We start from the raw sequence: 13,574 nt of genomic DNA on the forward strand, positions 1-13,574 counted from the left end.
GTCAGCATCTGCTATGGCTATTGAACTTGTTAATATACCATATTATGTATATATATATTTTAAAAAAAAACCTGCCTTGTCCTTTTAAACACCAGCTAAGACTCCACCATCTTACTGACAGGGATGCCTCACTGTTGCCTACCTGTGGTGCCCTTTGCTCTCCTAAGGAAGGCCAGTGACACCCTTTTTAGCATTCTGCTGCTGTGCTCACTGCAGTGATAGAGGCCAGTGTCACTCTTATTACTTCACCTGTTTTATCTTTTGTGAAACTCAGCCTTTAGCCAGAATTGTCTGAGTGGCTGCTCTAGCGATTGCTTAACGGTGAGCCTCCTTCAGCTCATTTCTCTCAACTAATTTGATTTCATCGTGCTATCAGAATTGCTTTTATGGCTTGGAAGGAGGCCTAGGGGAAAGGGGTTGATAAAAGCCGTTTTGAGATGAAAAAGTAAATTCATTGCCCTATACTTCCCCATGCCCACCCATACACCCCAAACCCCCATACCCACACACCCCCACACCTCAATGCACCTTCCATCTATATCCCCCTACCTCTCCTCCTGACCCAGGACAGGTGTGTGTGTGTGTGTGTGTGTGTGTGTGTGTGTGTTCAAGGGGGACTGGGGAGGAATGTTCTGAGAAAGACACAACTCATCTCACACTTCATTTCCTTTTACCTGAGTTTGTAAAGTATGCTGCTGCATGTCCCACTGGTACCCACACCAGAATTTGTGTGCTAAACTGGAAAATATTATAGTTATACTCTCTCAAAATTGAAGCGAAGTGTAATTTCACATTGATAGTCAACATTGACAATCCCGGTTCAATTGATGGTAAAGTTTCAATAAACCCAGTGATATGTCCCTCTCATTTAGGACATTCAGAGATTTTTTATCAGTGCTAAAAAGCCCGTGTTTAATACCTGCACAATATTTTACTTGAGTTTGTATGTAAATGAAAAAAAAAAAAAGCACCAGCCTGCTTTCCTCATTGAAGACTTGATAGGAAGGGAGGGCTCAAAAGTGGGTGTGAATTTAATATGCAGAGTTCCAGGGATTTTTTTGTTTGTTTTTTAACTATTGCTTCTAACTTCTGAATATCTATGGCAATTCAGTACCAATTTGGTGCTTATAATCACTGAGCATTGGTTAGTATGGCAACCACTTTGTATATGTGGGGATTTGTGATTCCACAAATTTGCCAGTATTTTATCACACCTTTGGACCAAGTGCTTGGTGGGGCAAGATTAGGGGCTAAACACCCTTTGAAGTGAGAATCACTCCAGAAGAATTTGTGTAGCTAAGAATAAAACAGTTCAGTCCATAAACAGTGGTTTTTGTACTTTTGAGCTTTGCCTGGGCATTGATGTCTAGGTTGCTTTATTCTTACAACTGCTAGAAAGGCATCCACAGTTAAAGCAGAGGTGACTCCTGGTGACCAGGCTGGAAGGGGACATTGGGGGCAGTGCAAGAGGGACAGGCCCTGGCTTGACTGTAAATGGTAGGGAGGGTTAACATTTTAATGCACGGTGTAATTATACCTACCATTATGTTCATTTTGATTTTTTTTTTTTTTGCAGTAAGAACTTTGAAATAATTGATTTACAGCATTACCATATGCCTTTCTATGATAGGGTAATCTACAACTACAAGCATTTCCTCATTTTAAGTTTAAAACAAAAGCTGATCCATTGTTTCTGCTTCCAAAAAGGGTAGTTTTACTGGCAAAGTTGTATCTATCTTTATTTCAGTAGAATAGGCTAGGTTTTCAGTAGAAGATGTTTTATTTTATTTTTATTATTTTTTGATTCAATTATAATTAACATACTGTTATATTAGATTCAGGTGTTCAATATAATGATTCAACAATTCTATCCATTACTCAGTGCTCATCACGATAATGTACTCTTCATCCCCTTCACCTATTTTGCCCATCCCCCCTCCCACCTGCTCCCTGGTAAACACCAGTTTGTAGAACATGTTTTTTATATCAGGGAAATAAATTTAGTTTCTACGTTGGAACCTATGACAAAGTTGAGGATATTGGAGAAGTATCAACAACAGCAAAAGCAAAAAGAATGAAATGTAGAGAGAGAACAATGTTTATGGCAACATCAAAACCAGATTTATTCTAATTGTGTTGAAAATATTCCAGGTTTTTAACAGTTCTGACAAACAAATAAGTCAATGGCTGGGAAGAACCTTCAGTTAGTCTTTATGGCTGTATCTTTCTGCAATTGGACTAAGAGAGAAATATCTGCTTAATAACTGAGTGAGAGAAAAATATCTGTCTAATGAGTTATTTGGTGTGCCATGGATAAAAACTATTGCAAATTCAACTTGCTATTTCAGTTTTTACCTCTTTTGTTTAAAATTTTTAATGTTCTGTTGATATAATTTGTCCTCTCCTGACTGAAATACTCCCTGCTTGGTAGGGAGAAAGTAGGCAAGTCATAAATATCTGTGTTTCTAGTTCTAAAAGGTATTGATTAGCCTAAAGCTGTATTTAATAGCTTTAAATGTGGTAAGAAGATATATTTGGTAAGTATATTTAGCAAGTATCTTGATGTGTTAACTAAGTAGGTAGATAAATACATTATATACTTCTGGTGGGAGTGTAAATTGGTATAACTGCTTTGGAAAACTGGCAGAATCTACCAGAGTTAAACATCTGCATGAACTATGGACTGGTAGCCCCAGATCCTGGGTAAATACTCCACAGAAACAGTACTTATGTCTACCGAATGGCATGTGTAAGAGTGTTCATGGCAACTTTATTCCTAATAGCTCCAAACTGGAAAAACTCAACTGTTCATCAACATGAGAACAGCTAAGTAGATTCTATTCTATTCATACAATAGAATACAACACCACAGAGAGGAAGAAAGAGCTTCTGCTACATGTAACAACATGGATAAATCAGGCAGGCATCATGCTGAAAAATTTCGACAGAAAAGGGTGCACGTTGTATGTCCATATATGTGAAGTGTAAAACCAGACAAAACTAATCTGTGACAATAGAAGAGAGAATAGCAGTTTCTTCACAGCGTAGATATTGACTTGGGACAAGGCAGCTTTCTGAGGTGCTAGAAATGTTTTATATCTTGATTTGGATAAGGGTTATATGTATGTACGTATGTCTCTGTGTGTGTGTGTGTGTGTGTGTGCGCACGCGCACGTATGTAAAAATTTTGCAAACAATTTCAATACAAAAGTAAATAAAAAGAAAAAATCACATATACATTCAGTAAATGAACTTCAACATTCGCAACAAAAGTTCATCTTAATAATCCTTCCTAATGAATAAGGAACTAAGCTGTGGAATGCCAGCAGAAAGCACAGATTCTATGCACACCTGGGCACACATATACAATTCCCTGCACGCCTGGCCCTAAATTATTAATGGCTTGTTCAGCCTCATTGACCCTCATACTTGGAAGAGATTTTCTATGTCATTTAATTCAATGATTCATCTAAAGCTTGTCTGCAACCTTCCCTCTGGGTGGCCATCCTGCTTTTGTTAACAAAAGCCCTCTGGTGACTAGAATACTGTTGTGACCTCCTGAGGCTGACTTACTGTCATCAGGAGCCCAACCCTTGGCAGAAAATCTATCCTGTCTATTCATTGGTTTTACTTGTAACCATGAGGGTCTTGCAGTTAAGTAGACAAAGGATTGTGCTGTTGCTGTGTCCCCTGAACACCATACTTTATCTTGGATATATATGCCCACTGAAAGCAGGCTTATTTTCAGAGATATTTGTCTTATTATTTCCTTTCCTTTTTAATTAATAACAGCAATACCATTTCACCAAGAACTGTGTTCTCTCATAAGCATCTTAGTAGTTTCCCCTCAGGGATGAAATGGAATAATATGGATATATCATTTTGCTTGGATGTCTCAGGATCCCTTTGCTATCCCACACTCTAGAGCTAAACACCCCTGTTCTCCCAGTGCTCAGCCTTTCCTGCTGTCAATACAATGATTCATACATCCACAGTTCATTCACTCATTCAACACACATTTGTTGATCATCTTCTATGTGCCAGCAATGTTTTAGGGATACAGTGATAAGCAAATAAGAGACTTGTGGCATCTGCCTCCTTAGAAATATTAATTCTCTACTAGAAATATTAATCAAATATGTACATGAATAAATGTAAAGTGTAAAAATGAAACTCTGATGAGTACTGCCAGGGAAAGGTACATGATATTATGAAGGCATCAAATAGGGAATCATCGTCAGAGAAGCCTTCTCTTGAGAAGCAACGACTGAGCAAAGGACAAATGAAAGTTAAAATAGGCTAGGAAAAAGAGGGGAGAAATGTCATTTCAGGAAGAGGATATAGCATGAGCGAGGCCTTATGGCAGGAAGCAAAAGGAAACATGCCACATTCAAAGAACAGAAGGAAGCTCAGTGTAGCTGTAGTTGAAAAAACAAAGAATGATACAGTGTAAGAAGAGCCTAGAGAGAGAGGGGCACCTGGGTGGCTCAGTAGTTGAGTGTCTGCCTTCAGCTCAGGTCATGGTCCCAGAGTCCTGGGATTGAGCAGGAAGCCTGCTTCTCCCTCTCGCACTCCCCCTGCTTGTGTTCCCTCTCTCACTGTCTCTCTGTCAAATAAATAAATAAAATCTTAAAAAAAAAATAGAAGAAGAGCCTAGAGAGGTAGGAAAGAGTCATACCATTCTGGGGTGGGGGGAAATGTTAGCATTAATTTGGACTTCAAATGCTTATAAAGGACATACTTTGGAAAGTAGCAGATCAAACTAAAGAGAGAACAGGTTTTTGAGAGAGCACTGCTTAAATTAGTAATTTGGGCATGGAAATGTTACATCAAGGTGCATGGTGGGATCTAGGGAGGCAGTGGCTTGAAGGTGGTTGTCAAAAATGACCAGGTCAGGAAGGGGCTAGCAAGATGGTGGAGGAGTAGGAGACCTAAATTTCCTCTGGTCCCAGGAATTCAGCTAGATAGGGATCAAACCATTCTGAACACCTACGAACTCAACAGGAGATCAAAGAAAAGAATAGCAGCAGCTCTCTGAACAGAAAAGCGACCACTTTCTGGAAGGTAGGGCGTGTGGAGAAGTGAATCCAAGGCGATATTCAGGAAGGTAGATGGTGGGGGAGGGGGCCTCCATCAGCTGCTTCTGGCAAGTGATAGAACTGTGGAGCACAAAATCGGAACTTTTGAAGTCGGCTCCGCGGAGGGACGTCGCTCCAGTGGCTAAGCGGGGGGTGGAACCCTCCCTGGGACAATGTGGTCTCAGGACCCTCGGGGTCACATAAAGACCGGGGGTGCCTGAGTGTGGCAGAGCTCCCAGGTATTGGAGCGGGGAAGCTGGCTACAGAGACGGAGCCGAGGCGCGGACTCTCAGCTCAGGGTTGCCATAAACCGTGATCCGTGGCACATTCAGGCCACTGCTCCTCCAGCAGGGACCCAACAAGTGGCAGATCTGGGGAGACTCCCCTTCTTCCCCCAGGAGGAGCGGTGTGGGGTGTGGGAGTGCACTGCAGGGATCTGCTAGGTTTGGAGACTCCACACCAGGTTGTGAGCAAAAGATAGAAATGCTCAGTCACAGGCTGGGTGAGCAAGGAGTGCGGCCGGAGACCAGGGAGACGGGAGTGATTGACTGCTTTTCTCTGGGGGCTCACCGAGGAGTGGGGCCCCAAGTTCCTGGCTCCTCCGGGGCAGAGATTGGGAGGCTGCCATTTTCACTCTCGTCCTCCAAAGCTGTACGGAAAGCTTGCAGGGAACAAAAGCTCCCGAGAGCAAACCTGATTAGATTACTTAGCCCGGACTGGCAAGGGCGGGGCAATTCTGCCTCCAGCAAAGACATTTGAGAACCAAGGGAACAGGCCCCTCCCCCAGATCAGCAAGAACAGCCAGCCAAGACCAAGTTTACCAATCAATGAGAATGGCAGAATGCCAGCATTAGGGGAATACTGCACATAGAATTCATGGCTTTTTTCCCATGATTATTTAGTCTTTCAAAGTTAATTTTTTTTAATTTTCTTTATTTTTTCTTTTCCTATTTCTCTTTTTTTAATTTTTCTTCTTTCCCTTTTTAACCAACATCTTATCAAATCCTTTTTTAAAATCTTTTTTTAATTTTCATTTTTACAGTCATATTCTGTCCCTTCATTGTATTTGACCTTATTTTTTGTATATATTTTTTTTCTTTAAAATTTTGGGATGCAGTTTCTTCTAATAGACCAAAATATAACCAAAATCTGGTATGTGGCTTTATTCTATTCACCTGCCTGATCACATTCTCTCCTTTTTTTTAAATTTTTTATTCCTTCTTTTTTCAACCAACTTCTTATCAATTCCTTTTTTAAAATCTTTTTTAATTGTAATTGTTACAGTCGTAATGCATCCTTTCATTGTATTTACCCTTATTTTTGTATTTATATAGGTTTTTCTTTCTTTGAAATTTTGGGAGGCAGTTTCTTCTAACAGACCAAGATACACCCAAAATCTAGTGTGTGTCTCTGTTCTATTCACCAGGCTGATCATATTCTTTTTTTTTTTTCTTCTCCCCAGTTTTGAGTCTCTTCTGATTTGTTTAGTGTATATTTTTCTGGGGTAGTTGTTACCCTTTTAACATTTTGTTCTCTCATTCATCTGTTCTTTTCTGGGCAAAATGACAAAACAGAAAAAAACTCACCCCAAAAAACAAACAAGAGGCAGTACTGACTGCCAGGAACCTAATCAACATGGACATTAGTAAGATGTCAGAAGTAGAGTTCAGAATGATTATTATAAAGATACTAACTGGTCTTTAAAAAAGCATAGACGATATTAGAGAATCCCTTTCTGGAAATCCCTTATTTCTGTTAGAAATAAAATCTAACCAAGTTGAAATCAAAAAGGCTGTTAATGAGGTACAATAAAAAATGGAGGCTCTAACTGCTAGGATAAATGAAGCAGAAGAGAGAATTAGTGATATAGAAGACCAAATGAAATCTTCCAGGACAAAAAGAAACTAAAAGAATGTGTCATCACCAAGCCAGCCCTACAAGAGATATTGAAAGGGGTCCTCTAAGCAAAGAGAGAGCCTAAAAGTAACATAGACCAGAATGGAACAGAGACAATATACATTAACAGTCACCTTACAGGCAATACAATGGCACTAAATTCGTATCTTTCAATAGTTACCCTGAGTGTAAATGAGCTAAATGCCCCAATCAAAAGACACAGGGTATCAGGTTAGATAAAAAAAAAACAAGACCCATCGAAATGCTGTCTGCTAAGAGACTCATTTTAGACCCAAAAGACACCTCCAGCTTGAAAGTGAGTGGGTGGAAAACCGTTTACCATGCTAATGGACATCAAAGAAAAGCTGGGGTGGCAATCCATATATCAGACAAATTAGATTTTAAACAAAAGACTGTAATAAGAAATGAGGAAGGACACTATAGTATACTTAAAGTGTCTATCCAACAGGAAGATCAACAATTGTAAATATTTATGCCCCTAACATGGGAGCAGCCAATTATATAAGCCAATTAATTAATAAAAGAAAGAACAAGAGCCATATGAAACTCAATAGATGCAGAAAAAGCATTTGACAAAGTACAGCATCCTTTCCTGATTAAAACTCTTCACAGTGTAGGGATAGAGGGTACATACCTCAATATCATAAAAGCCATCTATGAAAAACCCACAGAGAATATTCTCAATGAGGAAAAACTGAGAGCTTTTCCTCTAAGGTCAGGAACACGGCAGGGATGTCCACTATCACAACTGCTATTCAACATAGTATTAGAAATCCTAGCCTCAGCAATCAGACAACAAAAAGAAATAAAAGGCATCTGAATCAGCAAAGAAGAAGTCAAACTCTCACTCTTTGCAGATGATGTGATACTTTATGTGGAAAACCCAAAAGACTCCACCCCAAAACTGCTAGAACTCATACAGGAATTCAGTAAAGTGGCAGGATATAAAATCAATGCACAGAAATCAGTGGCATTTCTATACACCAACAACAAGACAGAAGAAAGAGGAATTAAGGAGTCGATCCCATTTAAAACTGCACCCAAAACTATAAGATACTTAGGAATAAATCTAACCAAAGTGGTAAAGAATCTCTATTCAGAAAATTATGGAATACTCCTGAAAGAAATTGAGGAAGACACAAAGAAATGGAAAAACGTTCCATGCTCATGGATTGGAAGAACAAATATTGTGAAAATGTCTATGCTACCTAGGGCAATCTACACATTTAATTAAATCCCTATCAAAATACCATCAACTTTTTTCACAGAAATGGAACAAATAACCCTAAAATTCTTATGGAACCGGAAAAGACCCCGGATAGCCAAAGGAAGCTTAAAAAAGAAAAGCAAAGCTGATGGCATCACAATTCTGGACTTCAAGCTCTATTACAAAGCTTTGATCATCAAGAGAGTATGGGACTAGCACAAAAACAGACACATAAATCAATGAAACAGAACAGAAAGCCCAGAAATCGACCCTCAACTCTATGGTCAACTAATCATCAACAAAGCAAGAAATAATGTCCAATGGAAAAAGGGCAGTCTCTTCAACAAATGGTGTTGGGAAAATTGGACACCACATGCAGAAGAATGAAAGTGGACCATTTCCTTACACCACACACAAAAATAAACTTAAAATGGATGAAAGACCTAAATGTGAGACAGGAATCTATCAAAATACTTGAGGACAACACAGGCAGGAACCTCTTCGACCTCAGCCACAACAACTTCTTCCTAGATATATTGCCAAAGGGAAGGGAAGCAAGGGCAAAAATGAACTATTGGGATTTCATCAAGATAAAAACCTTTTCACAGCAAAGGAAACAGTCAACAAAACCAAAAGACAACTGGCAGAATGGGAGAAGATATTTGCAAATGACATATCAGATAAAGGGCTAGTATCCAACATCTATAAAGAACTTATCAAACTCAACACCCAAAGAACAAATAATCCAATCAAGAAATGGGCAGAAGACATGAGCAGACATTTTTCCAAAGAAGACATCCAAATGGCCAACAGACACATGAAAAAGTGCTCAGCATCACTCAGCATCAGGGAAATACAAATCAAAACCACAATGAGATACCACCTCACACCAGTCAGAATGGCTAAAATTAGCAAGTCAGAAAACGACAGATGTTGGCGGGGATGCGGAGAAAGGGGAACTCTCCTACACTGTTAGTGGGAATGCAAGCTGGTGCAGCCACTCTGGAAAACAGTATGGAGGTTCCTCAAAAAGTTGAAAATAGAGCTACCCTACGACCCAGCAATTGCACTACTGGGTATTTACCCCAAAGATACAAATGTAGTGATCTGAAGGGGCATGTGCACCCCAATATTTATAGCAGCCATGTCCACAAAAGCCAACCTATGAAAAGAGCCAAGATGTCCATCAACAGATGAATGGATAAAGAAGATGTGGCATATATATATATATATATATATATATATATATATATATATATAAAATGGAATATTATGCAGCCATCAAAAAAATGAAATCTTTCCATTTGCAACAACATGGATGGAACTAGAGGGTATTATGCTAAGTGGAATAAGTCAATCAGAGAAAGACAATCGTATGATCTCACTGATATGTGGAGTTTGGGAAACAAGGCAGAGCATCATAGAGGAAGAGAGGAAAAAATGGAACAAGATGAAACCAGAGAGGGAGACAAACCATAAGAGACTCTCAATCTCAGGAAACAAACTGAGGGTTGCTGGAGTGGAGGTGGGTGGGAGGGATGGGGTGGCTGGGTGATGGACATTGAGCGAGGGTATGTGCTATGGTGAGCCCTGTGAATTGTGTAAGACTGAAGATTCACAGACCTGTAACCCTGAAACAAATAATACATTATGTGTTAACAAAAAAAAAAAATAAATAAATGACCAGGTCAAGGAACTGGCAGGCCACGTGTTGGGTGGGTCATCTTATTGGACACTGAAATCACTCGTGATTATGGCAAGGCTTGAGGTGGAAATGAAAACCATAACTCAGTGCCAGAGGTTTTGATAAATGTGGGAAAGTGACCTGGAGGTCACAAATAATTGAGAAATCACCATAATTGCTGTGGTTCCATAAGAACTTGTATAATTTCTCTGTGGGGAATTACATCTTCTAAAGGTTAATGCTGATGGCCATTGCAACTGGGCATGATTGCAGTATTTTATTAGGTTTATATAGCCCTATAATCTTATGATTTAAGTACATCTTAAACATGGAATTCCATGGGAGGAGACGAATTCCATGGGAGGAGAATAAAAAGGGAAAGCTAAGATACAAGTCTAAGGAAGGCCCCTTGTGGTGTCTCATGCCAGGCTAAGGTGCTAAAGTTTCCTCTGTAGGAACTGGAGCATTAGCAAGGCCGGTATTGTTTTGTATAAAGTTGTGGTAACTATACCTTAGGAAGGGTCACTTGGAAGTGGTGTGGTGGACAGATTGGAGAAAGGGAGAAGACCGAAGGAGCACAATTATGAGTCAACTACAGTTATCAGGGTGAGGGCTGAGTGGGCTTTGAATGAGATCAGTGGGCAAAGAGGGGAAGGAATGGGTGGTATACAATATTTCAGAGGACTCAGTTACCAGCCAGGAAAGCAATCAAATACTTAAGTGACTAGGAGAGAGATAAAGCCATAGGCAGAAGCCAGAAAATCAGGAAGAAGTTCATTTTGTGGAAGAATATATGTTACATTTCTAGTTCTTGAGTGCATCAAGGGGAGGTATCCAGTTGATGACAAATGTAGATGTTAAACTTCAGGAAAATGTGGACTGGAAAAGCCCCCTGCTGTTAACCCCTAACCACAAATGCCCATCCTGGCCTCCTGCTTTTTCTTTGCAGTCCATAAGAACTTCTCCCTTCACTTCCCCTGACTTCTTCCACTAATTCCTAGTTGCTCACAGCTTACTTCTGAAGACAGTGTCTCCTCAGCTCCTGTTTTGTTGTTCTTTCCAAAACATTCTATGGTTTCCTAGAAGGCCTCCTCTTTCTTGCTTAGTTCCCATCATCTGTGTCCCCACAGCCCTGATGCACTTGTCATGCTTGCCTCTTATAGATTTCCTCCCTCCGACTTTGGGCTTTAGAGGGCAGGGACTCATTAAATATGTCTATGTATCTTTTCTTTTCTGGTTCAGTAATAACTTACTTAATTAGCTAATTAACAGGTTTATTTTAGGGGTTTTACATTTTGAATCCTTCATTTAAGGAAAAAATAAATGGGATGAAACAGTACAAAACAAATCCACAATCCCAAATGTCACAGATGAATTTACAAGGTTTGGGAAGTTGTGCACATTTTCCCTGTGGTCAAGTGCAGCTTGGCCCTGCCTTATTTTGTTCCCTTTCCTAATGCATTCTCTTATGAAGTGTGTAGAAACCTAATCAGAAAAGCAACATTTATTCTAGGAAGTGGGGACAAACAGCTCCTCTCTCTTGTTCATCCTCTCTCACCATTTTCTCTGAAAGTCTAATGAGATTTAAACCTTTCATATGAACTACTGGAATATGTATTTGCCTTCCAATAAAACTGGGCCTTTAAAATCCCAGATGTCCTCATTTCAGTAATACCTCTCCCTGCATCTGTACAGCACAATGTTGCAGGAGCCTCCTGATTAGAAGGCATGTCAGTGGATGATGCTGCAGCTGGCTCCCACAGAGTATATAGGAAGAAGAAGGCCGAATTTGGAGTTTGGGAATGGCATACATTTAATGGATGGTCAAATAGGTAGGAGGAAACATAGAAGAAGGCAATGTTGAAAAATCCAGGAGGAGAATTTGCAAATCTATAGAGACAAAAAGTAGATTCATAGTTGTCAGGGGCTAGGGTAGAGGGAGACTGTGGAGTGACTGTTAATGGGTGCAGAGTCTTTGGGGGAATGATGAAAATATTCTGTAGTTAGTAGTATTGGTTGCACAACTTTATGGACATATCAAAAACCACTGCATTATTACTTTAAAATAGTAAAAAAAAATAATAAAAAAAAGAAAATCCAGGATAATGAAACATGGAAAACTAGTCAAACACATCTAATACAGAAAAGATGAAGACTGATTGAAAGAGTGTTTGCCTGTATGGAATTTGGTGATTAGGAAGCCAGTGGTGAGCTTAAAGAGAGTAGTTTCAAAGGAATAGTCACTCCCATCTCTTCTTCTTTCTGCCCTATAAATACATAATTTGTAAGGTTATTTCTTCACATACATTCATCTTTATTGGCAGAATGTCTGATGATTTGCAAGTTTAGGAATATGTTTGGATTACATAAACTAAGGGGATATTCTAGATGAGTTTTGGGAATTATGATTATGTGTGCCTCTGCTCACTAGGACATAGTATAAATGTCATTCTTCCTGTCCTTTGAAAACTAAATCTGTAGTGCAAAACCAGGTCAGTTCATGTAGTCTTAAACATAATTTCCGATGGCCCTAAATGGAGCAGGCATTGCCTTCTTTGAATTCTGATAATAACTATTCGTTGTATGGCTATTCTACAAGTTGCTTGCCCTGTCTTCTGTCAATTCATTGATGGAGTACTGCTGGCCTTATGACCCTGGGTCAACGCATATATTCTGAGGCCATATTTAACTTGCTTTGTAAATTGAGGGTAATAAACCTTAATCTGAGTACCTCTTATGAGAATATTGTATGAAAGTACCTTGAAAACTATTAAGCAAATGTAAATACATTTTTAATTGATTCTGTTGTAGAATTGAAGAGACAGTTAAATCCTTCATTGCTTGTTAGCACTAGACTGATATATGACTGGCCCCCTTAATGCCTTGTATGTATGATCATAGGCTTCACATCCTTGTATACCTTACTAAGGCCTGCCTTGCTTAGTAGTAATTGGTTGAAGTGAATACTGTTTAAATGAGAAAAAATTAGTGTCATACCATGATTGAATTCTCTCTTGCCTTCATCTTTCTTTGTTAATTTGTTTTATTCTGCTCTTCATGTAGGTTTTCCAAATGAGCCTGCTTCTGTCATTGCCCTCAGCACCATTAAGGAATGGCTGGCCAAGAACCATCACGAGGTAGGAGGAACAACATAATTAGCAAACATTTAAGATGGCATCATTTGATCTGCAATTTCAAAAAACCAGAAAATATATCCATAAATATCAAGTAAACATAATCATTGAGCTGAAGCTTGCTGACCATGCTTCATTGGGGTTATACGGGTGATTGAATATTTTCCTGTAATTAATTGACTGAAGGGATTATGTTGATTGGTTTTGGTGATGAAGGTAGGCAGAGTGATAAGATTCACTTAGTCATGATCTCATTTTTACATCTTTGGATAGTATGAGTTTTGTGTGTAAAAGAGAATAGGATGGATTTCATTAAGATTAAGGGATTGTCCAATGCTCTTTTCCTTAAAGCGTTATCTTTGTTGACATGGTCATTTTTTGGTATCCTGAGGTCTCTTTATTTATAATTAATCATTTCCATAAAGTAACTTCTGAGTGTGAGATTAGAGTAGGCCTGGATAATTGATAGCTAAATCCTGATGATCAGGATTTTTTATGAAACTAAATGCTTCTCTCAGACTTTTCACCATGCCTCCTATTCTGCTTATTTAATA

At 39.2% G+C, this 13,574-nt stretch overlaps 1 protein-coding gene across 2 annotated transcripts in view; it reads left to right on the forward strand.

Moving 5' to 3' along the window:
* The window catches only part of MACROD2 (mono-ADP ribosylhydrolase 2), a 2,080,661-nt gene that overhangs the window by 1,528,105 nt on the left and 538,982 nt on the right, over nt 1-13,574 (forward strand). For both annotated transcript variants that reach the window (XM_073878419.1, XM_073878420.1), the window contains exon 8: nt 12,950-13,023. In XM_073878419.1, coding sequence (XP_073734520.1) covers nt 12,950-13,023 — 74 coding nt within the window. The remainder of the gene's footprint in view (nt 1-12,949; nt 13,024-13,574) is intronic.

The sequence above is a fragment of the Callorhinus ursinus genome, unplaced genomic scaffold, assembly GCF_003265705.2.
Source record: "Callorhinus ursinus isolate GAN/ISIS: 27379988/994484 unplaced genomic scaffold, GSC_fseal_2.0 scaffold29, whole genome shotgun sequence".
Lineage (NCBI taxonomy): Eukaryota > Metazoa > Chordata > Mammalia > Carnivora > Otariidae > Callorhinus > Callorhinus ursinus.